The sequence below is a fragment of the Anser cygnoides genome, chromosome 5 (genome assembly GCF_040182565.1).
Source record: "Anser cygnoides isolate HZ-2024a breed goose chromosome 5, Taihu_goose_T2T_genome, whole genome shotgun sequence".
Lineage (NCBI taxonomy): Eukaryota > Metazoa > Chordata > Aves > Anseriformes > Anatidae > Anser > Anser cygnoides.
Genome location: NC_089877.1, coordinates 60,447,661 through 60,475,638, shown reverse-complemented (window position 1 = coordinate 60,475,638; position 27,978 = coordinate 60,447,661). Strand labels below are relative to the sequence as shown.

The following is a 27,978-nucleotide window of genomic DNA, read 5'->3' as shown; positions in this document are numbered from 1 at the left end:
ATGTAAAGACCAATATGTGAGCAATACTTCTCTGACAAGAGAATCTGATTCTGTAAGGTATTTTAAAAATATTTTTCTGCTGTATTATGGAGGAGATGACTTAATTAATCCTGAACTACAATTAATAATCAAGATTCAAACAATCAATGATGTGATCTAGGAATTCTGGTTTTATGACCAATCTACCCACAACAGCAAGTTATATTCACTGTGTTTATGATGAAGTTACTGTGAGCTCTTTTCACTGCTAAAAGAACTGATGGTCGTAACAGCAGATAAGTGAATCAGTTTTGGATAACAGAATCTCAACTTCTGGAGAATGACAGTTTTTCTATTCCTAAAATTACATTAAGATAAATAACAGCAATTTTTCTGTAATCTCAGAACTATCCAGTAGTACAGGTTAGTTAATAAGTGACTTATAAGTTGTTGGAAATATTTTATTTTTGAATTTATGGACATTTGATATAGTGCTGAATCCATATATTGCCTTTAAATGTAAAAAGCATAACAAAACTCTACATTTTCTGCATTAAGCTAGATGTATTTAATTAGCAGTAAAGCACGAGGCTAGGAGCCAGGAGGTCTGGGCTGTAACTGCTACGGGGATCCTTTGGAAGCATTTGCCTTGCCTGTCAGCTGGGAATAAAAGTCTCTCCAGGGAAGTTTTGCCACAATGGAACTTAATTTACTGGTGTTTTTAAAGCATTTTAAGGGGCTGAAATGGGAGGCACAGGAGAAATGAGGATTGTGTGGAACTACTGTACATCCTAATACCCTGGTAACTGTTAATGATGGGCATGTTTCAGAAAGTTGACAGATCAGCTTAGCTAGCCATGTCTTTGGGTACACACCAAACTTAAAGCCTGTTGCTGCTGAAATCAGTTGAAGTCCTATGCTAAGCTTAATGAAAGTGAGAGCAATCCTTGCTCTGGCTCTGTGTGAAAAAATGGCACAAGTACATGTTCTCATAAAATTTTCTCACCAAGACTGCCTGTATCACATTGACCTAGAAATTGCAAAAGAAGAGGAAAGTGAGAAGTGTATCTTTGTAAATTAAATGGAATTTTAGTTTTAATCTCAAGACAGGCTTTTCTTGAATGCTGTGCACAGATTTATTTTACTTTGCTATTGCCCAATTTCTGGAGCTGCTGCCGGTCATAATTAATTTGAGCTCTTACATCGTGATTAAACACGTTGAGTGAATGAATGAAGATGGGAAACGCCAGCCTACATAAATCACAGCAGACTGCCAGTTGTTCTCCATTTGCTTCATTCTCCTCTCCCCACACCCACAATCAATGCTGTTTCCTGTTTGCTTTACTCAAATGGAGATGCAGCCTGATCCTGCCTGACTATATACAAAGTTTATAAAAGCCTCCCTCTCCTTCTGCCAAATAGCTCTTGTTTCTTGGGGAAGCCTCGGTGAGCCCAGTTGTAACACTCAGATGACTCAAATCCAATGGCCTCCATCAAAATTGCAGGGCAAGAAAAAAAACCAGCTTGAGTTTTCAGTCTTCAGTCACATGAGAAATGCCATTAATGTGGGAAATGCTGTAATAGTTAACTTACTCATATGTGTTCTCCTGTGTCTACTCCAGCAATGGCTTCTACTCCTGGCCAAAGTGTCTTTAACCTTGTTGCCTGTGGAGGAAAATGGACAGAAAAGCTACATTTTAGCTCTGATGGTTGAAGATAAGAAACATGCTCGGGGCTGCTAGCAGCTGTTTCTTTGGAAGAAGGTCACAAGCATGATAAGTGAAACAACAAGAAATGGTAAGTCAATGAGAAAAACTAGATCTATTTTGTTTTGTCCCAAAGTGTTTCATTATAATCATAAACTATAAGGTGTTAAAGGGGTTAACAGGCTCTCAACTCATTGTCAACTAATTATCTTTAAGGTGTTGTCATCACATACTAATCGCTGGGTTAATGCCAGTTCCACCACTGGGAGGTGCCCAACCCCAGGGTGACCTTCTCTCACCTAACAGATGCTTACTTCATTAACTTCAACCATCACTTGCACAAAAAAAGCTTTTAGGGACTTTCATCTTTTTAAAAGGGCAGGGAAAAAAACCCTAATAAACTGGTAGCCTGGTTAGCAGTAGGGGATAGCTTAAGCTTAAGGCACCATGGGTGGCTAAGATGTATGAGAAACAGATGTAAGGTCTTTGGTGATAGGTCTGCACTTTCTATTTATTGACAAATGAAATAGGCAATAGAAGGCAATTAAAAGCCAATGATTGCACACAAACAGTGCAAACCATAACAGCAGAGAGGAAAGAAAAGCAACAACACTGTGCAGCTCAGCTCGTTCAGGGCCAAGTGACGTGGATTTGGGAAGCAAAGCTGTGATTTCTTTTTAAAGAAAATGTTTTGAGCTTAGAGCTAAGGAAGCTTGATATTTGTTCTTGCTTTTGTGTTCTGTTTTTCTCACAATGCTGCCTGGCTACAAGGCACTTTCCATTTGTTTGATATCAGTTTGGGGGGGGTGGGCCTTCAAAAACGAGGTTTGGTATTGTGGAATTCCAATTGATGGAATGAATGAAATAGGGAATCACATGTGAATAGGCAGCAAAGGGACAGCTCTTTCTTGATGGGTCTGTGATTTGACGTCAAACTGCAGGTTTGATAACCTCTTTAGATTTTAACTTTTTCTTAACAGGCGGTTGAGACCTGAACATGAAAAGATAAACCCAAATGCCTTTACTCAGCTTCTCCTAAGAGAGAGATTTATCCATATTTTACTAATCTTCTGTCCTTAGGAAATAAGCTTGCAAGATCATTTATCTCCTAAAGAACTTGAGGAGTGTATGTTCTGCTTGCGGGCTGACCTCCCGACCCCAGAACGTAGGGATAGGTAATATGGGGAAGAGGAGATCTTCTTTGCAGGCATTTTAACAGCTGTTTTATGCTCAGACCTGGGATAACACCTACTTTTCACTTAATATGACGAAGGTGCAAATCCATAGGCCTAATTTAAATGTGCCTTTCTTCTGCAAACTATAATTTTGCACCAGAGGCAAGGGGAAAACCAGCTCACCCTCCCAGGATGATGTTACGGCCGAGCAGAATCTCATTAAAAATCAATTCCTCATGTCCATAAAACAAGTTTATTTTATCTTGTGGGAGCCTGCTGTTAGCACTCACACAGTCCCATTGTGTGGAATTCTTGCCTCTAGTTGTATGCCAAACTGCACAGCGTACCATTAACGAGTTTCAATTTTATGCTAAGCTTTTCAATATTTTTGGTGTCATTTACTGCAGGTTATTTTGCCAGCATGTGGTGTCTTATAACATATGTTATTAATAGTGATGACATGTTTAGGTTCTGAAGGTTTAAACAAGACCTCCAATATTTACATTTATAAAAACGGGAAATGATGAGAGAAGGACTGTGATTGGCCACTGAAGGCTCCAGCTGTGCAGGTATTCATCCTAACCTTTGCAGGTCAAGGTTTGCTAGCCAACTGTTACAAAAACATAATGCAAAACACATTTTATAAGCACCACAAGACAAGTCGATACATGTTAATTAAGTATTAATCTGCCCTTTTTGCAGAGGGTAGTACGAAGCACGTTTTTGACCTTGTGCTTCGCAGTACCCCATATAGCCAAGGTGCACAGGGGTGATTACACACCTCTCCGGATGATGCAGGGAGTGACACGGGGCTCAGGTGCCCTAGTGACTGGCTTAACGCCACAACTACTCAGTACTTCTTCACTGGGGCCATGCTTTTAACCTGCAACAAAATCAAGGTAGGACACATCCACATAAATCTCAGTAAAAGAGGTTTGACTTAATGCATTTTATGTCTTATCTGCAATAGATTAAGAGTATGCTCATGCTCAGTAACCACAGTTCTGTTGACCTGTAGTACTTTAAACTGCTGTAACTTGATTGTTTCTCTGGGCCTTTTATTTGCAGGCTTTTACATCTCTGTTTATCTGTGTTTCCTTTTCAAAAATTGCTATTTGGGATTTTTAGGCACTGTTATAATCAATAAATAATGATCTCATATAAATTAAGAAATGTCACTGTTGAAAGCTGGGAAGAAAACATGATATGCTTAAAGTATTTCTAATCTTGTCTGTGTCTGGGGAGGGGGTGGGCTTTAGTCCTAAGTACCAGATATGATTAGGACAATTAGTCAAAGTTGACTACACTGTTGATTGTGGTGCTTGAGTGATGCTGTGTAGTGCTAGAAAATTACTCATGTCTAGAAATGATAAATACAGAGTCTTAAATGAATTATAATGTATTGTATTTAGTAATAATGGAAGAAGGAGTCTCAGTGTATTTCTGCTGCACCTAAAATTCCTAGGATTTTCAAAAGGACACTTTCAGTTTTATTTAGGCAGCCAACTGCTGTTGACTTTACTTGCTTAGTTTCACTTAGAAATTCCAGTGACACTAGTGGAAGTTTTCATTTCACCAAAAAATGCACGTGTGGAAAACGGCAGCTTAAAGTGCTACCTCCTATGAGCTACACAGAGTGGCTGTGTTTGGAAGAGGTAGATGTAGGTAGCAAGGAACTGATGGTCATAAACTTGCTTTTGGGCACAGATGCAAAACTTCCCATATGTTTAACAGAATTAGGCATGAGCATGAGATCTCTTGGGAGAAGGCAACTATTTTTTTTATTCTGTACTTGCTCGGCACAATAGCGTCCTTGAGGGCATCATCTGTTTGTTCAAAGCATCGAGTAAATGCAATATATTAAGTAATAAAATGATGTTTCCTTCTGATCAATTCTGACAATTCATCAGGTTTTTTAGATGCTTTGTATTCTAAAAGTCTTCTTATCCAGAATGAAACAAAATGTATTGCACTCAGAAATCATGCACAGGACCCTCACTTATTAAAATCAGTCCTGTTCATAGTATAAGCCTTAGCAATATAGGAATGCCACTTCACATCTTTTGTCCAGTTGAGGGCAATGGCATGTACGTATAAAGAGGCCTTGAATATCAGTAATCTTTATCCTACATTGTGTCATGAGGTTTCACTACGTAGGAAATATCTATGAACCTTTTTATATCCGACTGGTGTCTGGTGGCTGAGGGCAGCAAGTAAATGACCGAGCCATTATTATGCTTTATGTAACAGCAGTGTTATTTGCTGTAATCTCAAATGCTTGAATTAAAATACAGATAATAAAAAATATAACATGACCTCATGCTGGTATCTCTGAGAGGGATGGTTACAGAGCACAGCCAGGAGCTCTGTGACATGTCAGTTGTTTGGACCACCACAGAGCCCGAAGTCCCTAACCATCTCTGGGCATAGGAGATGTTATGGTTAGTCAACTTACTTTCTTTTCCTAGTATTTTGAATTGGAATTTCACAATAAATAAACTCATTGATAAAGTATTACTGAAAATATGGTTATGGATAAGGAAACAAAATTACCTTATACATCATTACAAAATTACCTTATACATTACCTTATACATTTTTTACCACACCTATGCTTTTTGGCTTACATTCACCCCAGAAAACTTTTTGTTTTAAAGGAATTTCAAGCAAATCAGACAAACAAGAGGATTCAAAATAGTGATTCAGAAAGGTATCCTATAGGTTTTATGGAAAAAAAAGGCATCTGTGCAAAAAAGAAAGATCTAAGCAAATACCCACATTGAGAGAGAGGCTGTAGCAGTCTGCTATATTAATAGAGATGGGAATTACATGAGGAGCAGTCATACTGAAGACCCCAAGAACAGAAGTCACCACTGCAGTTCATGCTGACAGACAGCGTCATCCAAGTGTAAGACAGCCACAAGAAACCGGGTTTCACAAATTACACTGTTCACAGAAGCCCTTGATTTTAGACCTCCACCATGAGAAATTACGGTTCAGTTTGAATTCACCATCATAATAAAACACGTATGAATTGGAATACTTGCCCTGTGGTCAGGACACTTAAGAGTGCTTTCTATTTTCTTTAAAGACTTGCTTTTATGGGTTTCACAAGGTTCCCTCAAAGGTTGCACAGAAACTAAGTCATTTGTCCTTAAATTTCTTGAAGAAGTCAGGACATATCACTCAAATTTTATTTTCTTTTTGATAGTTAATATATTTCTAAATAATATTCGCTGAAGTTTTTCAAGGCAAACGAGCAAGTTAGGCATGCATCTCCTGCTGGCTTTCAATGGGAACTCAACAATTCACTGTCATATTTTTACTTTAAAAATCTCCCCCACCGGTATGCAAGTATTCATTTGGGCAGGACTAATTTTGTATAGAAGGAAGTGCCAGGACATTCACACGACTTGCCAGTAACAGCAGGCTCAGCTGGGCGGCGATCTAGGTTCTGTCTCGCCACGCCACAGCGCTCGCAAAAGCTAGGCCTGGTCTGAGGCTTCCAGCACTAGCAACGCACACTGGAAAAATAAAGCTGGTGACTTTTTGTTTTATTTTTATTGATCTCCTCGTCTTAAAAGTCTCCAGGCTGGCTAGAATTTCTCAGCAAGGCCCCCTGATGTCGGCAGGAGCAAAGTAGTTGGTTGGAGTCGGAAAAATCTGGAGAGCCAAAGCGATCTGATTTTATTATTGATCCTCTTGGTCCAAACTGTGTTCTGTTTTGGGAAGTTGTCACCACCTCGGTAAGGCGTCCCTTAAAGGTCACCCGTGAAACTCTTCAGATTTTTAAGAGCCCTGGCCTTTCTGCAGTTCATGGGGTGGCGAACAGGAGGGGGAGCACAGGGCCTGGCCGCAGGCCCTGCGGAAGGGAAGCATGGCGTGGGCTCGAGCGTGCGTAGGCCGCGTGCGGTGACCGGCTGCTGTGCGATCTGGACTCACTGCCAGGTTAACTGGGGGCTGAGTCCTGGGCATAACCCCACTGCAGGATCTGTTGCCTCTTTACTGAAATGGGAGTTACTGGCCCCGCAGCTGAACACCCTCATGACCAGTGTTGTTCTTCCTCCTTGCCTAAAACTGCCCTTTGCTAGGGCTCTAACCTTGCAGTTCACTGCTTTGGGGACACAAGATGGTGGAAGCACAAAGAAACTCGAGTTTTCCAGCAGGTTCTATATCCAGTTACTGTTTTGAAGTGATTACTGTAAGCAGCCCCAAAATCATATAGACTCAAATGCACTTCCCTGCTTTCCTCATTTTTACGTACTCGTTGGGATCAAGTCAGAGCTCTTGCAGGTCTGGCCCCCTCACTCTTCCCGCCTGTGTCTTCCCTTCAGGACTCAGGAGCCTTTTCCCTCTCCTCCTTGGCTGGATTTCTTCATCTCAGCTGTTCTTGCAATTAACAAATATTCCTCTGTTACAGAAGTTTGCCCCCCATCTCCTGTTTCCTGCACAAGGTGTCTTTCCCAGAACATACAGTCCCTTTGGTCTCTTCACTCCCAGTTCACCCAGCACTGCTTTCTGCTCTATCCTCCTTTGTAGGTGACCCTGAGCAGCCTCTGAAGTGATCAAAGACCCCTACCCTATTTCTTTTCCCCACCTTAGTGCTCTTCCCTCCCTGCCCCTTATGTATTTATCAGACTTAACAAAGGAGGTGGTAGCCTTCTCTTTGTCCAAGGCTGTTGCATCTGAACAGGCTATCATCAACATTTAATGACCCTCTTCTTTTTTTATTAGCTCTGTGCAAAGGCACAAAACTTTCTCCGATCACCTCCTGTAGATTCTGGGACACTGCAAGCCAAGGGGGCGCCAAGAAAGAAAAAAATTGCCTGCTCAGAATGGAGTTTGCAGCCTTTCAGACATGCAGCGAGAGCCCCCTGTATCAAGCAGAATTCACAAGCTCTATGTGGAGAGATTGCCCAAATTGTCACTTAAGTTAACATGAGTTTTTATAGTCTTTCCCTAGGAACATATATTACTTTAACAAAATAAAAAAGACTTTCCCCTTATCAAGCATTATTCTTTACCATTTACAGTTTTCCTGACATACAGGAGTAATATTCCATGGTTTGCTACAACTTATAAGTTTATGACCCTTCTGTGGCAGATCAGACTAAACATAATTCATTCACAGCTACTTAGTGTTCTGGGAAATAACCCCCTGAACTTAAATAACTATAGTGTGACCTCTGTAAAATATTATTTATGGGTTAAGAACTATTATTATGTACATATCAAGTTGTGCCAAAGGTTATAAAACAAACACTAGTCAGCAAAGTGCACTGTTTACTGGCCTAGTCACTCGTGGCTTTCTTTCTGGTTATAGTCCTACAAATATATGTAAATGGAGAAAACTGTTACTTGGCTGCCTCGGTAATTAGAACAAAGTTGATGCTATGGACCACTAAGGATTCAATAACAAATAATTCTTTATCATAAACAGAATGCCAAAATACAGCTAACGATTCAGTTGAAATACATGGTGTTCTTTGTTAAAAAACATTGATTGCTACAAGGGTGCAGCCACTGTCAAAATCAGCAGGGAAATGACAGTCATTCATCTGCTATTCATTTTGTAAATCAGTCAATCGAATCCAGGGAGAAAGCTCCAGGCACGTATGTAAGGCTTCCAAAAGGGAGTTTCAGGCTCTGTTTCTGATATCTAATGACCCACAGGGGTTTTGGGGAGCGTGTGATTGTGCATTCATTGTACCACTTGTTCGTGTATAATCCACCTATATCAGAACACATCTTGTGCACAAAGCTCCTAAAATGTTTTACAGGCAAAGCTGTATAGACACATACATCAGAAACATTCACATTAGTCAAAACCACATAATTTTATGTGAGAAATCTGTCCTAGTTTATTCCCCCTCACCACCACCCCCCCCCCAAAAAAAAGTTTGAATGAGAAATGAACCACCAACTTTATTTGGACAAGTTTTATAATAGTCAAGTTTAATGTTGCAGGACTGATCCTTGTATCCCTTTCTCAGACAGGAAAGTTCCCCAGTAATATCATAGGGTTTCAGTAATTATCCCAGTGAGGACAGACGTATACAGGTTTTCCTGACTTTGTCCACTAGTGCTCAGCTCTAGTGATGTAGTGATCTAATCTTTTCCATCCAACTCTGTCTTTAGACATCAGGGATGGTTTCTGGCATGCAAAGTAGATGCTAAGTGATTAGTGTGGGGAAGCAAATAATTTATCAGCCCTGTGAAGATTTTTTTTTTTCTGTTATTAAATCTTTTTTTTTTTCCCCCTCTCCTTTTACTACAAAAAATGCTGAGTGAATAAGAGGGCTGGTGCCAAAATAGCAAATAGCCCTGTGGTTAGGGCAGTCCCTGGAGGTGTTGAAGACCCAAGTTCAAGTCCTTTTTCAAATGTAGGATTTACACCTTGGTGTGCCACATCCCATGAGAGCGTCTTGTCTGCTGACCTGTATCTAACACTGACCACAATCCCATCCTGTGCTGAGCCGACTTCCCCCCGGGAGCTGGGTGGAAACCAGCACTTTTCCCATCCAAGGGTTTTGATTCAATGGAATGCTTCAATCCATTTTGCTGAAAGACTCCTTGCTGCCCTACCAGTTAATGATTCTTCTATTGTATTTGCTGTGAGGATACGAGGGACCTCAGGCTGTTATGTGTCTTAACGTTTCTTTCATAATTCCTTCATTTGATCCCTTCACATCAGTGATATGCGTGGATCAATTCCAAATACTCACACAAGCTGTCATTGTCATTGGTTTGAGGCTGTTAATTTTTTTTTTTTTTTATTTTTAGGATATACAAAGTTGCATGTATTTTCCTTTGATGTATTCTAACCTGGGAAAACACCATGCTGTCCGATTAACCCGGCATCCACCTTTCATATTCCACCTTCATTGATGTCTAAAGAGTGGCGAGCAGGAAAGGACCTGTTGGAAAGTGGGTGCTGATGGAATGAATGGAAGAAAAAAGTGAGAGAAAAACTTTTCCTGTAGCTTCTAGAGTAAGTATGCAAATTTCTACCTGCTTTCTACCAGTTTGGAAGAGAGCAAAACAGATCTTAACAGCCACCTAGAGCAGACCAGGGGCAGGAAGTTCCAGGATCGAGGAGGATTTTGCTCCTTGTAGCCAAGAGCTCTCACTTTCCCTGGAAGTGTAATGGAGTTGCATGAATTCAGTAATTTTTAGTAACAATGAAAACTGACCATTGGCACAGCCAGTTACATGAGCCAAAGTGCTCACCGAATCCTTCTGAGCTTCCATTAGAATATGACAGATGCAGACGTTACTGCCAGTCTTCAGGGGTATAGGAGGTATTGGAGCAGGCAGAACTTGAAGTGCTGGGTTTAGTTTCCATTGACACAAAAATAAGTGTCATTTCCAAATATTTGGTTCTTTTTTCTAGGTCACAGTTTAGGCTAATGTTTGCTCACGCTAGTTCTTTCTTGTGACCTGCTTTAGTCTAGCTGAAACTGAGCTGCGGGGGACCTGGCGTTCAGAAGAGCTGTACATCCATGTTTGTAACGGAGCTGGAAGAAACAAAATACAGTGAACCAGGACATGCTGTGCACAGACAGCAATTGAGACAGCGTGAGCCAAGGAGGTGACTCTGGTAGGAGAACTGGGTGACCTGGGTCCTGCTCCCGGCTCTGTCCCATCTGCAGGGTGGTCTTGGGACACTTCTTTATCCTACTTTGCTGTGTTTTCCTTCCTTCTTTGTGCCTTGTCTATTTAGATTGCAAGTTACGAGGAACAAGCTGTGTGCTCCTTACTAGGTGTTTGTCCACTTCTGAACGCAGAGCAGGCCTGTGCTCATTTGGTTCCCCTTAGGCACTGCTATAATAAATAATATTAGAGATCTGAACGTTTTTGCTCTTATCCTTCTAATAAAATTAAACATGTATTTTAAATGTGAGCTCCTGTGGGCCTCCTGTTTTTTATTTTTATTTATATATATTTTTTTTCCTTTACTCCCCAGGGTCATTTCCAGCCCTGATTGCACGTGAGGCTCTAACAGTTACGTTTCAGGCTGGAGCTGTTAGTTGAAAGCACAGCCGTACGCTGCACGGTGCGGTCCCAGCCTGCCCAGGGGGCTGCTCTAACTAAACAGAGTCAAATTAAAGCGCATCATAAAATTACAGCATGCTTTTCTGTAAAGTTTGATTTTTTACTTTCCTGGGCCTGGCCTTCAGGTTTCATTAGGAGCAGCATTCAGCAGAGCTTCCTGCGTGGCACCAGTGTGGGGCGAGGGTACCCTCTAGTGGAACAGGCGCTGGCAGCACTGAAACACAGCAGCTGACAAGGGAGGGAGGGCAGGGATGTCCTGCCTTCCATGGGGCTTTTTTAGGGCTGGTGAGAAATTATGGGAAATGAAATGCTGGCTTTGGACCCTGCCCATGTGTGCTCGTCACCCCGTGCAAGGATGACAGGGTGCAGGTGGGTTTAGGGGTGATGCTTAAAGGGAGATGTGTGCTGCCTTAATCCTTCCAAAATCAGGGCTTTGCTGTCCTTGGGCCTGGCGGTGATATTGTGGTGCAAACAGGGGGGTAACATCGTTAGTATTTCCTTCTGTCTGGCATGGTTGTACCCTCAGGGCTCATTCTCCAGGCTTACAGGATCTCACAGGCTGAGCGTGACACTTGCATGATCAATTCTCTCCAGACTGGCTGGCCCTGCTGGAACCATTGAACTCCGAGGCTACCGCTGTGCCCAGAAAGTACAGGGCTCCCAGAGATGAAATCCCCCATCACAGGAGGCAGAGGAGTTCTTCAGTGTCTCTGTTTTTATAGTGTTTCCCTCTTCAAAGGGGTCTAGTTCAGCACTGAGCTGAGCTCCCAGTGCCACAGCACTGAGATAAATTAGCATGGCTGATCCCTGTCCTGCTGGGGATCTGGCATATTGATGACATTCAGGTCTCAGCACTCCGCCATCCACTTTGGCTCTCTTCTCACTCCCCAACATTGCTCTTCTGGAAGGGGTTACTTTGTAAATTAGTACAAGGGCACGGGTATCGTGGCTAGTGTCAGAAGGATTACAAAAATGCTCAGAATATCTAATGACAGCAAAACATGCATGCTAAAGGATGTGTACATTGCTGCAAATGCCTAAGCTTGCTTCCCTTACAAAGCATTAGATTTCTCTTGCCTTGCCTTAACGCTGGCAATGCCTCACTATCTGATGCTTGGCTTGAAAAGAAAAGGGGTAGCTCCATCTAGAGGCGTTGGATAATAGAAGAAAACCTGGTTTTCTTAGCTCTGCTCTTACAGTTCCTGGCCGATGCAGCACTGTGTGCATGGGGGTGCTTTCTCTTGTGCAGCGTGGTTATACCTGGTCTCTAAATGTTTTACAGGTTCTAAGGTTTTGGAGCAAGGCCTTGAAGTTTTAGAGCAATCCTGAGATACTGATTTTCCTCCCCCGCTTATTTCAGAGTGAGCTGCAGCTCAGCAAGAACATCTGTGTGTGTACAGTTGGCAGCATCTGTGCACAGTTTGGGGCTTCTCAGCAGAACTGGGATGGACAGGGATGTCCTCACCATTATTTCTTTATTGTTTCTCTCTATTTCTTCGCAGACATCTCAGAATTTCTCAGTGCCTATTTGAGAGGACTGTGCTTGAGCCTACAGTGGTGTTTGTTGTCTGAGCCTATACTCTGATTCGAAAGAGGAAGAGTATCACTGTGGTACCCACCACGAAGTGGGGATGGGGACATGCAGGTAACTTTAACATGTAGGTGTGCACTAAACAGTGGCGTTATTTTAAGTAATTAGGAATCTAACAGTTTGTATCAAGGATACTCGGGATAGCATCTTGGTATCACAGAGTTATGATTTCCTGAGCTTTTAAAAATCTCAGTAAAAGTGCATACGCAGCATGTGTTCTTGCTATCAGCAATGAGGGAAGCAGAAACAGAGAAGCACATCTGATATCCTAGAAGTACAGGCCTGCCACAGTACTGCATTTGTATGCTGAGGCATGTTTTAGGGTTTGCATTTGAACCAAGAGGAGAGTTCTTTGTAATGGACTGCAGAAATAAATCTATATTCCTTGTGTAGAGCTTAAAGGCTAATAATGCCCAGAAGTACCTCCTATGTGTTTCTTTTTCTTCTTGTCACCTAGTCTGGGTAATTGTTCCCTTCTCCCTTTGGACATTCTTCTTTATCACTATATTCTCTGTAGTAGACTCACCTCGATATACTTTGAACTCCATTCATTCTAACCCTTTCCTGCTTGCTTTTCAACTTCAATCTGCTCTATAGATATGAAAGACGATAGCTCTTGTGGTTACTAGAAAATGTACAGATAAATAGAGATTATTGGTGAACTCTTGCATTTCAGTGAGCAGAGTTCAGCACTTGCGATGATAAAAAGAATGTGCAGTTCTCAGCAGATGGGATTTTTTTTTCCTTTTTTTTGGTGAGAAAAAGGAATCTAATGAGAGACATGGCAGGAAACTGAAAGATCAGGCTAAATCCTGTCCAAAAGGAGAACCTTGAGGGCTTGTTTATCCTTTGTTAGTATTGCAAGAGCCAACTCAGTTAGGTATTGTTAGCTAACATAGTGAGTCTGCAACATGTAGTCATAATAGTCCCATAACTTTAATGCATTTATTTTTCTCTCTTCTTTAGCCTACTTACTGTTAAACAATATCTACTATTGTTTTAGCATGGGTCATAGTTCAGTCTTTTGAAGACTTCAAAAAAACGCAAAGTTAAACTACTCAGGAAAAGAACAACATCCTACTGCTTAAGGAATAATATTCATATTAAACACTTCTGGGGAACATTTGGAGGGTTTAATTCTCAAACAGATCTCCAGGAACCACTGCAGTGGTTTTGTGCATCAAGCTCGCCATCACTTGCTGTTTCACCTCTTTCAAACTCTCCCACGAGAACCAGGCAGCTAGGCACAATTCACGCTGATTTCTCACAGAGATTATTTCTCGCTCAATGCAAGCAGACGGGGTGTCTCTTTGTCTCCTGGGGGCCAGAGCACGGCAGCCCTCGAAGCTATCTGCCAAACTTCTCCGAGTCTCCTCAGCAACGCAAACCCCAGCTCTCCAGAGCCAGCAGAGTTCCTCTCCCAGAGTCGTCGTGTTGGCACCTGCACAAGGTCTCGTGCAGCTGGGACTCTGCTGGTGATTCAGAGGCGTGCAAGCTGAATACACCTTACCCTACTTTGCCCTCTGCTCTTCTGGAGCAAACTCCAGTGAGATGGCAGAGCTCTGTAACTTTGCAGCTATTGCATTCTTCATAGCTACCTCCTAGTAGCCTTAGGAACAGTTAGTGAGCATGTGCCCAGGCCTTCGTGCCTATGAATCCTTTCACTATGTCTTTAATGAGAGTGGAACTTAGAACTTCTCCGGACTGTAATACAAACCATCTGTGATACCTGTCAATAGCACAAAAAAAAAAAACTTGCCCAGGTATAAAAGTGGTTGGACAAGGTTTGCTTGTGGGTACCACTCAGAGTCGGGGTTCAACAGTTGCATCTTTGGTAGTGGAGATAGAACAGCAGCCCAGGTTACAGAACTGAAGTTCTGTTTGTCCTACAGTGCTATCCCGTGATGCCCTGGCTGGGCTTCTCCTGCACCCTTTTCATTTAATTCATAACTGAGACCTAACCAACAGGACCTCAGGACTTACTCCTTTCCTCAGCCAGAGGACTGTAGGAGATGTCCCTCTGCTGTGATGCAGGTTGGCCAGGGACAGCATTAGGATGCTAGGTGGCTCAAGGGAGCACTGCCCCCAGGTCAAGACTATCAGCTGGTGTCCAAAATACATGCACTTGCTGGATGAAGTCTTGATGGCCCAGACTCTTAGACCCTGGCCATTGCTCAGTAGGTGGATCCCTGCAGCAGGGACAGAAAAAGGATAGAAAAAGTTCTGGAACAGGAAAACGGACAGGAATGAAACGAGACGAGGTTTTCTGGTCAGGTGAAGTAGAACAAAGGTGCTTTCCCAAAAGTCCAGACTTTGTATGTTCATTAGCATTATTCATCTTGCCTTCAACTTGCTCCTTGGGGTTTTCTTGTTTTTGTCTGAGTAGCTCAGGAGCCCAGGAAATGGGCTGTCACCATGAGGATTTCATTTCACAGTGGCAGCCAGAAGCTATTTTTCCTCCAGGGTATCTTGGCAGCTTTTACTTCAGAGATCTGCATCTGTGCCTGATCAGGTGTGTGCTGCAGAGACAAGGGAACCACAGATTTAAAAGCTCAGTTCTGGGCCTCACTAAAATCTTGCTTATCTGTTTGGGAACACGGGATAGGTTTCCTTGATCTGAAATAAAGCTACATACTGTTGCAGTGAGAGGCCCTGGCCTGACACTCCCCTCTGAATCCTAACATAATTTCCTAGTTCAATTTCTTTTAAAATGAGCTGAACGTGAAGCTTTTGCCACCTGCAGTTAGGGCTCAGCAACTTGGCTCAGGTGGTAGCTTGTGACCTGAGTAGTATGGAGAGAAGAAAAAAAGCCATCTCACAAACGGAAGCATCAGCCTGTTGGTGCTGGCTGGATGGGTCCACTAGCTAACGGTAATGTAATTTTTGTTTGCAGTGACAGGATCTCTTCCTCTGCTGACACCCAGATCCTTGGAGAAAGAAAAATGATCCAGTGGAAGAAACAGAAGAAATAACATGCTTCATGAAAGGCACGGTGACTGGTTTGAAAGACCCGTTCTCGCAAGGGGAGCTGGAGGCAGAAGGACGTGAAACAGGAGAGGGAGGTTGGTGAAGCTGCACGGCATCTCATGCAAGACCAGGGAGCAAGGAGCTCAGACTCTTTGTAGCAAGGGTCTGGAAAGCAGCTCTGACACCTGCTTCCTGCATGTAAAGCACAGACTGCGTTGTCTCCTCTGTGTTTGAACACTCCTGCTGTCCATGGAAAATCCTGGGCTTTAATGTTCTGAGCTGTACCAGGAACTAGAAGAGGCAGAGATGCTCTTTTTATTCGCCCCTCTTGGTCACTACAAGGTAGGGAGGATGCATACGTGCCCAAGGATCTGGGGCCATTCTAGCAAGTCTCCACTGAGTCAGCTTCTTAATGGTATAATGTGCTCGTCTTCGGGCTTCTTAAATACATTCCCATTTCTTGTCTAACTGGTTCTGTTGCACAATATGTTAGCACGTGCTAGCTTGGGAAAGAGGGTAGGAAGGAAGTTGTTATCAGAAGCTGATAGGAGTGAAGTTGTATCCAAAGCGTCTCAATTATAGGCAGGAGCAGATAAGCTGACTTGTATCTTTCAGTCCGCAGCACTTCAACATTACACTTCCCCATGCACATACCACGGAGACACAGGCATGGGCACACAGAAGAGACTTTAACCTCTGCACCAGGGGTGGTAGAAAAGCTTTCTAATCACCTGTGCTGGTCATACAAACTAGCAGTGTCCTGTGCCTGCTCTTAGCAAAATCTCTCACCTTTTTTCCTCTTGAAGCTGCATAGTACCCTTTGGCTGCCATAGCATCCAAATGGATTTGCAGGTAGCAGGGGGCTATTGTAATTTGGCCAAATTTGCATGCCGCTGTGGCCCTCTGATCACTTTGTGTGTAATCAAACCGTGGTAAGACCCTATTTGATCAGCCAAAGAGAATCGGTGGGACGTCTCCAGTGCAGCATGCTCAGACACCGCACTGTGAACCACCCCAGTTGAAGGAGTGCGGCCTGTCGTCTTCGGGCAGTTAAGCACCCGGTGGTGTCACTACTGTGCTGGATATGGCCCTACCTTTCTGATCCACCAAAGCCTTTAGTGAATGGGTAGCATCATTTATACCAGATATATCCTTGTGCCTTTGTAGGAGGAGAGAACTTATGACTAGACGTAGCCCAACAGCTCAGAAACTGAGTTATTGCAGCCTCATTACACATATCCCACAGAGGGTAAGGCACAGTCTCTTCACGTATCTCCACCTCGGAAGCACTGATAGTTGTCTTGCAATACCAGTCTGCTCTAACACTGGCTGGTGTGAGTCCGGAAGATCCTGTTTCCAAAGAGGACTAACAAATCTGTGGGTGTCTCCTCCCTCGTTTGTGTATCGCGGCAATGCGGGGTGAAGAGAGCTGCTCAGACTGCTTGATGAAAGCCACCTTCATGACAAGCCTTTGTTGGTCCTTCGTGACAATGTAACGCTGGTATTGTTTTTCTGTTGCTTTGAACTAAATCAGGGTGAAGAAAGCAGAGCAAGGAAGGTGTGTGTCAGGGGTCTTTAGCATTCAGAACCTGGGAGGTCTCCCCAAGCTTAATAACAGAGTGATATTCCTCATGTACAAGTGTTTGCTCTAAGCTAATTTGTCAGCCAGAAGAGACCTCTGAAATTATCTGGTTTAAATGTCTGTGCGAGGCAGAAAGAGATCACCATTACTTGATGCATCAGTCCAAACAAAGAAGTAAAATATACATTTAAACTTGCATGTTGGATATCAGTGAATTAGGAAGGGAGGGAGAGGAAGAGAGAGAGACAGAGAGACAGAGAACCATGGCTGAGGCACGGGATCTTACAGCCTCCTAGATACACATTATTTTATCTTTTACTTAAATCCCATCCTTTTATATATGGATGGAAGCTGCTGCCCAGCAAAAAGCTACAGAAAAATCAGAAAAACGGGCCGCTGCAGATGCCTGGTACCTTGCAGCTCTCTGGTTTAAAAGAGAGGTTTATGGGGCTGGGGGGCTGGCAGGAGGGGCTGTCTACATGCGTGACTTTGAACCCAGTCTTGAGCGTGTCAGTTATGTTTGGGAATAAGCAAGTGGCTGAATTATAAATAATAGGGCAAGACTGCTGGGAAAGAAATACACCCCAGTAAACCAAAACAATCAGTTTGTTCTCCAGTGTTTCCTGTACAAGTAATAAAATCTAATAACTGAGTTGCTGTTAACTGTTAATGACCACTGCATTTGTTAATTGAGCCAGACAAATGAGATCAGTTTAATACAACAAACAGGCCATTAATTGTATTAATGGTTGGCTTGTAGGAGTTAGTGCTCTTATAAACTATATTCTGCAGTTTATAACACCAGCACTTTATAAAATGACTCGGTGTTTTCCAAAATAAATAAATAAATAATAAAGTAACAAGGATCATGTGAGTTCCAGTTTAGCTGTGGAAAATAAGTATGCATTTTAAATAAGAAAAGCTGATATTAGGCTAAATGTCTCTTTCTAGTTTGCACTAACACTATAAACCCGGAGTGACAGCAGACATACAACCCAGGGCTGATTCTTACATAGCAGCTTTGCTTGTAATTTCAGTAAGTTTTGGATTGATCCTGTAATTATTATCATTAGAGAGGAATTTGATCTTTTTTTTTTTTTTCCCAGACCACAAATGATTCCACACATGGGATATTCAGTTTTTAGCAGCTGTCATTATTTAGACATTTAACAAGCGCTCTTATAGAAAGAACTATAAAAGGGAAGTTGTATAAATAGGCTAAAATTAATAGAGGAACCAAATAGAGTTAGTTCCTGCTTTACTAACCTCCACAGCTCTTTTATTTTTTGTGTTTTTAAAATGTATTTAACTGCAGTTCCATCTACAAGAGATGTCAATAACATTTTTGCAACGGTGGTTGTGAAAGCCAAGGTTTTTCCATCACTTTACTGACTCACTTCTGAATGTACCCAGTGTTTGGTAGCAATTTCAAGTGGAGCAGTTCGAGCATTTGCTCTTAACTTGCCAAATGGGGACGATACTAAATTATTAGAGAATTATAGGTTATTGGTGAAGGGAATAGTGTACACTTCAGAAGGAAAAAGGAAGTGGAGGCTTTTACATGACGTGTGAATGGGCTCTGATTTGTGCATAGCTGTAGTGTGAAATGAGGCCAGCCTTAAATCATAAATTTAAATCATAGACTGTCTGCAAAACTAAGTGGCAAATTTCCCAGATAGGCTACCAAAAATATAAGAGGGATCTGGCATAAACTTATCCTTAAGGTTACTGTGACCTGAAGGAAGAATGCAAGAGTAATCTCAGGGAGTTGGTCCCTTCCTTGGCCATTTCCTCATCTGCAGGAAAGGTGACTAAGCCGGTCTCAAGAAGTGTCATTCCTGAGCTTTCTCACTTAGATATGGAAATTACAATCCACAGGAACAGAACAGGCATATTCATTCTCTCCTAGATTCATTGTACTTCAGCCATACTGTTCCAAAAAGTGGCCAGTCGCTGAGGCTTCAGAGTAACAAATAAGATGCTTAAGCATAAAAGAATAAGAAATAAGAGAAACACAGAGTGTTCCTTGCTCTGGTGAATCCTCCCAGCTGGCGATTTGTGGTTAAAGGATTTCCTGAGTTTGTCTGCTGGTCAGTAGCCACCACTAAGTCTATCCTCCCTAAATGTATAGCCCCTTTATGAGGCTGTTTATATTTCTGGCATCCATTTTTGGCAATGGATTCTATATTGTAGCTACACACAGCATGAAAAGGTGTTTGCTTCTGTATATTTTAAACTTGCTACCTCATAATTTCAGCAAGTGCCCCTTAGGTCTTATGTGGGAAAAAATGAAAAACCCTTCCCCATTCATCCAGCTCATATGGTGTGTGACTGTACAAATCTCCCCCACATTTTCCCCTTCGGTCATTCTTTCCCACACTGAGAAATCTTAAGCTAGTCAGTCTCTCTCCCTCCACAGCCCTGTTTCATGCCTTTGATCACATTTGTCATCTTTTTTCTGTGCCTTTTCTAATTCTGGTTTGCGCTTTGTGAGGTGGTCGGAGAAGCAGAGTTGCACACAATATAAGCTATGGGTGTATCATTTACACTGTGCCTCAGTGGCGGCTTTGATCTCAGTTCTGTTCCTAATAATTACTAATAGTAATAAATAAATAAATAAAATAGTAATAATTACTAATAGTAATTATTAGTAGACTAATAGTAGACTAATAGTCTGTTTGTCTTTTTGATAATCAGTGAGCACTAAGCTGATTTTCCAGGGGTCTCTTCACCACTGCTCTAAAATCTTCTCCTAGAGTGGTAGGTTAGTGGGAGTGCCTGTTCTCTGTTAATCCTGCAATTCACCTGTAATTCCGATTGTATTGCCTTGTGCTTTATTTTGTCTTTGTAGCCATTGCATGCTATCTGCCGTCCTGCTGCTCAGGCACAGCACCAGGAGATCCGTGCCCTCTTCACAGTCCATTTCTTCAACAACTGTGTGTCATCGGCCGACGGCTCAGGAAACCATGCAGCTGGGCAGGAACTGCCAGGAAGAGCTCAGCCTCCCTGAACTCTCGAGGGCACAAAATGAATCAACCTGCCCATGTCAGGAGCCAGTTCTCCGAGCTCCTGCTGTGGAGGAGAAGAGAAGCCACGCTCCTGGAGACATCCCAGCTCCTGCCTGGCACCGAGAGCTGTGCAAGGAGGTTCAATGCAGCAGCCATCACCAGATGGTGCTGCTGCATACAGCCTTGCAAGGTCACGGTGCGCAGGGATGTTTTGATTCTTGGAAGAAAATACTCAACTGGGGATGTTTCTCCGCTGCTTGGGTGTCTGGAGAGTAGGCAGGGTATGTTCTGACTTTATGTCACTAGCCAAGTCTCTTTGAGAATGGGTCACTTGGGTTTTGGCTGGGAATTCAGAACAGGGGTGGGTTCAGGTGCTGTTTGAGATGATCTGTTCCAGACTGGTTCAAGTGGATAAACAAAATTAATTATGTTCACATCATATGATCGCACAGGATCGATTTTTTCCTCCAGTGGAAAACTGGCTGGCAACGGGTACTGCCGCTAATCAGAAACATGTATCGCTACAGTTCACCTGCATTTTCCGTTAGCTTTACAATCTTGCTGTTTTTTTAAGGCCCAGGTCCAGGAATCATGTTATCACAGGAGAATTCAGTGTGCCACTGTGTAGAAAAAGTGATGTCCCCTTTCCTACTGCTTTTATATGTGAAAATTCAGTGCAGCAAAGATCTTCAGCTTATGCGATTACGCAGAGGAAACAGCATTGCCTGAACCTTTAACTACCAGATTTTAGTCTTCTCCCTGCTTGTGTCAGTAAATACGTGATTACTTCTCACAAGTTGCTTGGGAAGGCTTTCATCTCTGCTTCCTCAGAAAAAGGTCAAGGGAAAAGGCTAAGCCAAAAATTGTTCTTTTTAAATCAGCATTCTTGATTGCTATTGCACTGAGCTCTCTGAAGGCCTCTAGGCAGAGTAAAATCTACGTTTGATGATTTGAAGTTTACAGAGTAGGCACTCCAGACTTCATAAGGCCTTCAGCCTCAGCCTGTGGACATTCATGGTGGGTGCTTTAAAGTTCACTGTCTTTAGGTCTCATCTCCAGTTGTTATGGAGTCATGGTGAAGTTTTGTAAGAACTGTGGTTTGACCATCCTGGTCAGTACAGGATCTGTCCAGACTTCAAGGGACAGCTCATGGCTAGGAAAGACAGAGATGATGAAAGTGCAAAATGACAAATGATGATACACTTCAGAAAGTAAATGATTTTTTTTTTTTATGGTATCATGAAAGAAGAATAGTTGTGAAGCAAAACTAGAGAGATAGCAGATGCACAACTGATGAAAGGAAACTATTTTTTTCTGACCAACTCACTGCTGTGGAATAGAGAAATCCAAGAAGGCACGAAGATTTAAAAAAGGACTGGATCTTTAGGGAGAAGAAAACTACCCAGAATGATGATAGTTAATGCTGAAGTGTATTTTGGAAGGAATATCAGACCAACAAGAATTTCCCTGAATCTTGAAGTAGATTGGGACAGGATACTCTGTGCTTGCTTAGCCATACCTTCTGTTAAAAGGCCTGGAGCTGGACTTTGCTAGAGACAAGATCCTGGAGCCCGTGGTGGCTGCATATCCTGCAGTTTGGCAATTTCTGAAATTGGACCTGTGTTCCTCCGCAGGATGACCTGTCCTAACCAAGCTCAAAAATTCTTAAACACTGCTTATCTCCAGCTAATTGTTATAGATCAAGGGCCTTATAAGCCTTGCAGGCTGCTTGTCAAAAGTCTGATTTTAAGGGTCTGCAAGGTTTTCTGGCAGAACCGTTTCCTCCCTGTTAGGAATTATCCCATTACTGAACCTGTTCCACCTGCTCTCTCCCGAGGAGGGAACAGGAGCCCTGCTCTGTCTGAGGCTGACGGGAGCCTTGGCTTGGTGCTCCTGCACCCAGCTCCTGTGAAATGTGGAGCACCTGGAAGGAGAAAAGGGTGAGGAAACGGTGGGAAACCAGAGGCAGCCTGCTATGTACAATGTAGAAGATAAAGGGCCGAGGGCTGAGGAATAGGCTGAAAATGTGAAAGAAAAGAAAAAAATGAAAGAAACACACAAAAAGAAGAGAGCAGGGAGATGCGAGAGGGACAGGAAGGAGTGAAAATAGAAGACAGGACAGAGGGGGAAGGAGGACACCTCCACACCTGCGCAGGACTGCGATACACACAGCAGCTACAAGGAAGGAGCCGGATTAGGGCAGGGAGGGCTCCTTGGGCTAGGGCCAGACGGGAGGAGTCGGAGCAACACGGAGTGAGGCCAGCAACTCCTTCCACCGCATCCCAACCTGGGGCACCGCGGGGCTGCCCCGTGGCCCTTTAGTGTCCGAGGTGCTTGCCCCTAGCGAGGGCCCAGCTCCCAGCAGGGCTCGGTGGCTGCGAGTCCTCGTCCCCAGAGGGGACCCTTGGGCGACCACGTCCCCTGCCGTGGGGATCGCTGCGTCGCTCGGGTGGCAGCTGAAGCGTCGCGGGGACGGCAGGATTTTGCTGTTCCCCGAACCCCGCTTCACGCCATTTCTCCTGCGGAGTCCGGAGCGTCGTTCCAAAGCACCTGACTGCTGGCTTTACCGAGCGCAGGCAGAGACGGGCAGACGCGCACCCCGCGACGAAGCCCTGCGTGCCAGCCGCGTGAATCACGCGCCGCTAATCCCAGCGGGCAGGGCTGGACCAGCAAACTTCGCGGCGAGCGAAAGCGCCGTGTCTGGAGGCTCGCTGCAGCCGCTGCCCTCGTTAAACCCCGAGCCAGAGAACACCACAAAGCACGGAGCCGCTCAGCTCTCCCGGCCGCCCTCGGCTCCTTCTCCCCGCAGCCACCGACCCCCAGGCCCGTCCCGCCCGCCCAGCCCCGCCGCTCCCAGCCCGGGCCCGGGCCCGCCCTCACGGGGCTGGCGGCTCCTCCCCGCCCGGCGCCGTCCCACGATCCAGGTGTCCCCGGAGCCGAGCCGAGCCGAGCCGAGCCGAGCCGAGCCGTTCCCTCCTCGGCACGAGAGCCCCGGGCCGGGCGGAGAGGCGGGCGGGGAGCGGGGGCGGCGGTTCCGGGGCCCCGGCATGGCCCCGGGGAGGCTGCGCCGCCGCCGCCCGGCCCCCTGAGGAGGAGCGGCGGGGCTGGCTGCGGGCACGGCTCGGCACGGCTCGGCTCGGCGCGGGGGTCCCGTTCTCCTCCCGGGGCCGGCCATGTCCGGAGCCATGAAGTTCAACGGGTACCTGAAGGTGCGCATCGGGGAGGCGGTGGGCTTGCAGCCCACCCGCTGGTCCCTCCGCCACTCGCTCTTCCGCAAGGGCTACCAGCTGCTGGACCCCTACGTGACCGTCAGCGTGGACCAGGTGCGCGTCGGGCAGACCAGCACCAAGCAGAAGACCAACAAGCCCACCTACAACGAGGAGTTCTCGGCCACGGTCACCGACGGCCACCAGCTCGAGCTGTCCGTCTTCCACGACACCCCCATCGGCTACGATGACTTCGTGGCCAACTGCACCTTGCACTTCCAAGACCTCTTGCGCTCGGCGGGCCCCAGCGACAGCTTCGAGGGCTGGGTGAGTTGGTTGGCCCGGCGTGAGGCCGGAGCTGGGCTCCTCCGAATGAATGAAGGCGCTCCAGGGGTGCTTGCAGAGCCGGGGCTTGCCCTTGCTTGCCTGCGCCGCAGATGCACGCGGCGCGGTGTTGCCTTGACGCAGGTGTACCCTCGTGGGGCGTTAGGTTTGTGGCCGGACCGATGGGGGTAAGCGGCCAGCGTCGTTTCAGGTGACGCGTTTTGGGACCCTGAGAGCGAAGTCTCAGCTGTCGTAGCTGGAAGGCCGAGACTTCGTGGCTGAGGGCTGTGAAGTCTCTCCTCGTTGTAGCCTGGCAGAGAGGAGATTTGTGATACGTACCCGGCAAAGTACACCTGCAGACTCGCAGGATTTTGTGCCTTCCCCCTTTTGCTTTGCACGCAGGGACCTACTTGGAAACGCACGTACCCGGGGAGGGATGCATTTCTCCTGAGCTCTACACATCCTCGCACGATTGTTTGATGTGTGCATGCAGGTTTCTTGGTCTTTCTAGCAGAACGGCAGGACTAGTCTCGCATGTGTTATGTACACCCCTGTGCTGGTTGAGCACGGTTTCACTTGCAGTTAATTCTAGGTTATTTCCAAGTCACTTACATCCGGCCCAGAGAACCTCTTTTATGTCTTAGTCCTAAGTGAAAGGAGTAGCACGGGCTGTAAAGCTGTGCCTTTGCTTCCAGTGCTGTAGCACAGGAGGAAGTGGAGGTATTGATCCAAACTAGTTTGCTTGTAAGTATTAAGTTAAAAAATAAATAAATACTTCCAGGCAGAGAAGGTGCAGAACACAGAATTTCTGAGGCTGGCACAGGTATTAACTTTGAGACCAGGAAGTTCAGTACCTGTGGTCAGGTAACCACCACAATAAAATCAGACGTGGAGGAAAGAGAGCTGACAGTGTAGAGAACAGATCGGTATCTAGATGGTATCGCTGGAGAGAGCACTGGTGCTTTCTGTTCTCAGCCAGTGCCTGTGACTGGGGTGTGATGCTCCATTTCTGGGGTGACTACGGGGAAATACCAGCTGCAGGAGCGCTTAACAGACCTATATTGGTGCCTTTTTTTTTTTTTTTTCCTCCCCCTTCAGCATTCTTAGGTACCAAGTTCATCAGGGTGAGCTCCGTGGGTGCATACCCAGCTTGCCAGGCTAGTTGTGCTGCCGGGGAGAAACTGCTCCTGCGACTTGTGCTAAAACAGTTTTAAATATGGAGCAGACCTGTGTGGGACAGGGCAAGGGAGTGTGCTCAGCATATAGGGTCGTGGATTTGAGGATATTTTTGTTTGTTTGATTTGTTGGGAGTGATTCCTATTTGCTGTTGAGAGTGACCTTACCCTCTTAGAAGGCTGGAGTCCTGGTTGTGCAGGGGCTGGCCTGCGTGTGGGGTTTGGACATGCCCTGTTGTGGGGTGTTGGCCTTATTTACGTTACCAAAATATCTATAATAATATTACCTCCTGTGTGGATGCATACGTGTCCAGGGGCCCACTGTTTCTTTCCTTTCATGCATCCCGCGGCTGCTGATTTTTAAGATGGATGCAGTGTAGGGCCTGCCAAGGTGCTTGAGATGCTCGGTGGCGAGGGAGGAGTTTCTCCTCCCTGTTGGACAGGAACAAGGTCTGCGAACTTCTGTGTCTGGGAGTTGAGGGCTGCAATGGGATGGGAAGGCAGCAAGTTTTATAACTCGACTGATGTAAGCTGATGTTTTATAGGGCACGTAGACAGAGATGAAGGGTTGCTTCTGGCCTTTCAGTTAGTGTCCAAAAAAAACAACCAGGGTGGATTTAGTGGGGAGGGTGAGCAAGTGTTTGTCTTCTGTCCCTTTCTCCTGCCTTCCCTTTCGACTTGCTCCGTTAGCATCTCGTGTAGCGTGCAGGCAGAATCGCATGATGACATGGGAACAAGATCTTGCCCTGATAATTTAATATTTCTTGATAAATCCAGCAAGGCTGTCACTGGGTTTTGTGCAGTCTGAAGGATAGGAAGTGCTGCTGTGTACTAACACAAGGTCCGTGAACTACCGGCATGATAAAAGACACCGCAAGGGTTTTATAGATGATTTGCAACATCTCCACTCTGAAATCCCTCATGCTGCCCTTTTTCCAACCCCAAAGAACAAAAGCACATGGGCTAATACAGGCAGGGAAGGAAAGGAATGAAGTGAGGGGAAAATCAGTGAATCCTCAGAGTTTAACTTGGCTTATCCTTGGCTGTATATAAAAAAATCACTGCAATAGCAGTCAGATTTTTTTTTTCCCCTAAAGTTATGTAGTCCTTTGATGTAAAATGATTGAAAAACAGTCATGAAGAATATCCTGGTGGATAGAGCACCCACAATGTTCAGGCATCCCGAGAGAGAACTGAAGGGAGAGCAGAACTGGGAAGAAGTTTGAGTGTCTGGTAAAGGAGGTCTGGGGCGGAGGGAAGTAAAGGATGGCTTTTCATTTTGATTTGAAATAGAATGTTTATGTTTTCACTTCAGAGAAGATGCAAGGACAACAATACGTTGGTAAACTCCAAATGCACCTGGTGTGATGCAGCCCCTGCTCCCTGAGCGCTCCTCCAGAGAGGGGGGCGCGCAGGAGAAGAGCCTGGGATTACCTGGGACATTCCCTCAGCTCCCACAGTGCCTGAAAGGTTTGGTGTGAGCTCTCAGGCTCTCGCTGTTCTGTTGGTAAACCTGGGTCTTCTTGTGGGGAAAATAAGTGCTCAGTTACAGTTCTCGCAAGGTCTTGTGACAAATGTTGTAGGAAGTGTCGGTGAGAAGCGAGTAGGAGCATTCGGTGTGTAAGCGCTGGTGCTTCCCAGCTGACTTGCAGGTACATCGCTGCAATTATCACCCCAAACACTTATGCAGATGAGTAAGCGTATGGACATGAATCGTCTCATCAGTAATGCTTACACACCTGAGTCATCCCGCTGGGTACTGGACAGGGTATCGTGGTCGTAGTTTGCTTTAAAATCCGTGTTCTGGAGACTCTTTAAAAATTACCTTTTTCTTCTAACCGTTTTGTTTGTTTCCCGCAATCTTTCTGGTAGACAAATCACCACAGCCTGAATATTTTTTAATTTTCATATTAGTTGTAAAACACATTTGACAAACTTTACACAAATCAAATCTTTAAAAGCTTATTAACTTCAGCATCCTGCTCTCTGTTTCCCATTTTTTATATTTACTTGTCAAGCGGCGGAGTAGCAGTAGTTTTTATTAATCCTGTCAAATAAATGCCATCTTGCCTTCAGCATGCTTTGATGTAGCTGAAACCGGCGGCGATCTCGCCGGTACCATGCTCTTTCTGGTAGGCATTTTCCTGTGGATGGGTGGGTGTGAAATTGTGCAAACCTGAATGGTAGCATTTTACGCAGGTGCACATGACCCTGCCAGGTGCAAAGCAGTACAGAATTAAGCCGGTTGTTACCTGAAAGCTATGAAGTTGTGATTTACAACAGGTGTTGAATAGTTTCTTTTAAAGCACGTCTTTAATTCTGCTCTAGCATATACTGACATCTCTTTTTTTTTTTTGTATTCTGTGTATGCATCTCTACAAGGTGTTTTCTCCTTTTCAGCTATCTCTGAGTGCAGTGTAGGAAACAATTGTACGTCAGTGAGACACCAGAAATAATTCAGGTAATACTGAGCTGTAGTTGAAATGGGGAAGTTTATGATATGTAGAGTTATTCCTACAAGGCATACGTAGTAGCAGAACTCATTTTTAAGCTCGGGGAGATACTATTTACAGGAGACACTGAGCTGCATCGTTACCAGGGAATGAGTTAATTGTGAGTGTAAAAATTGGTAGTCCATGGGTAGAGGTGTCATTCCTAGCACTTGAACAAGGAGTTAAAATTAAACCTTCTGTGACTCAATCTTGAAATAGCAAATTATCACAGTATACTGAAGGAAATTAGATAACAGATGGACTATTAGATTAATGAGCCAATTGCAACTTCCTGATGAGTTTGTTACCATGTGCTCATGTGAGAACTGCTAGGTTTGTTTGCAGGAAGAGATTTAAACAAATAATTCCCGTGCATTGCTTAACCTGAACTCTTTTATCTGCTCCCTTTCCTATGATTTTTTCCTTTCTTAAAGCAAAAAGAATTGTTTTTTACCCTTGTTTGTATAAAACTGTATAATTTATTGAACATTAAATTTAAGAGTTAAAGGAGGACACAGCTTCTTCCCCTGAGCGTGGTGACCTTGTCAGAGAGCCAAGGCGTGGTGGGCCAAGTACTACAGGGCTCACAGGTGGACAAAACTTGCATCAGGAAGCCAAAAATATTGTGTAGCTGTTGACAGAGTACGTCGTGATGTGTATGGTCACTGTGAGTTTTCGGAAGGCCTGCTTGAAAAGGAGGTTTGAAGAGAATGATGTG

The 27,978-nt window shown here is 44.6% G+C and overlaps 1 protein-coding gene and 2 long non-coding RNA genes across 5 annotated transcripts in view; 2 read left to right on the top strand and 1 right to left on the bottom strand.

The window, feature by feature from the left end:
* Nucleotides 1-1,518: 1,518 nt before the first annotated feature.
* On the bottom strand, nt 1,519-9,649 carry LOC136790874 (uncharacterized). Its single transcript, XR_010831684.1, has 3 exons — nt 7,125-9,649; nt 3,642-3,743; nt 1,519-1,644 (listed from the first exon to the last, which is right to left on the bottom strand). It is a non-coding gene; the product is annotated as an uncharacterized lncRNA (long non-coding RNA).
* On the top strand, nt 1,636-20,325 carry LOC106037245 (uncharacterized). 2 transcript variants are annotated; one of them, XR_010831682.1, is made up of 6 exons: nt 1,636-1,776; nt 9,644-9,851; nt 10,310-10,460; nt 12,418-12,560; nt 15,400-15,568; nt 19,907-20,325. It is a non-coding gene; the product is annotated as an uncharacterized lncRNA (long non-coding RNA). The 2 variants fall into 2 exon arrangements; XR_007164077.2 differs by lacking the exon at nt 19,907-20,325 and having other exon boundaries at nt 15,400-16,657.
* A 2,697-nt stretch (nt 20,326-23,022) lies between these two features.
* Nucleotides 23,023-27,978, top strand: part of PRKCH (protein kinase C eta) — a 116,460-nt gene continuing 111,504 nt past the window's right edge. The window contains exon 1 of one of the 2 annotated variants that reach the window (XM_048066092.2): nt 23,023-23,596. In XM_048066092.2, the coding sequence (XP_047922049.2) occupies nt 23,237-23,596 (360 nt within the window). In that variant the 5' untranslated portion in view covers nt 23,023-23,236. The remainder of the gene's footprint in view (nt 23,597-27,978) is intronic. The other variant, XM_013182973.3, reaches the window with a different exon arrangement.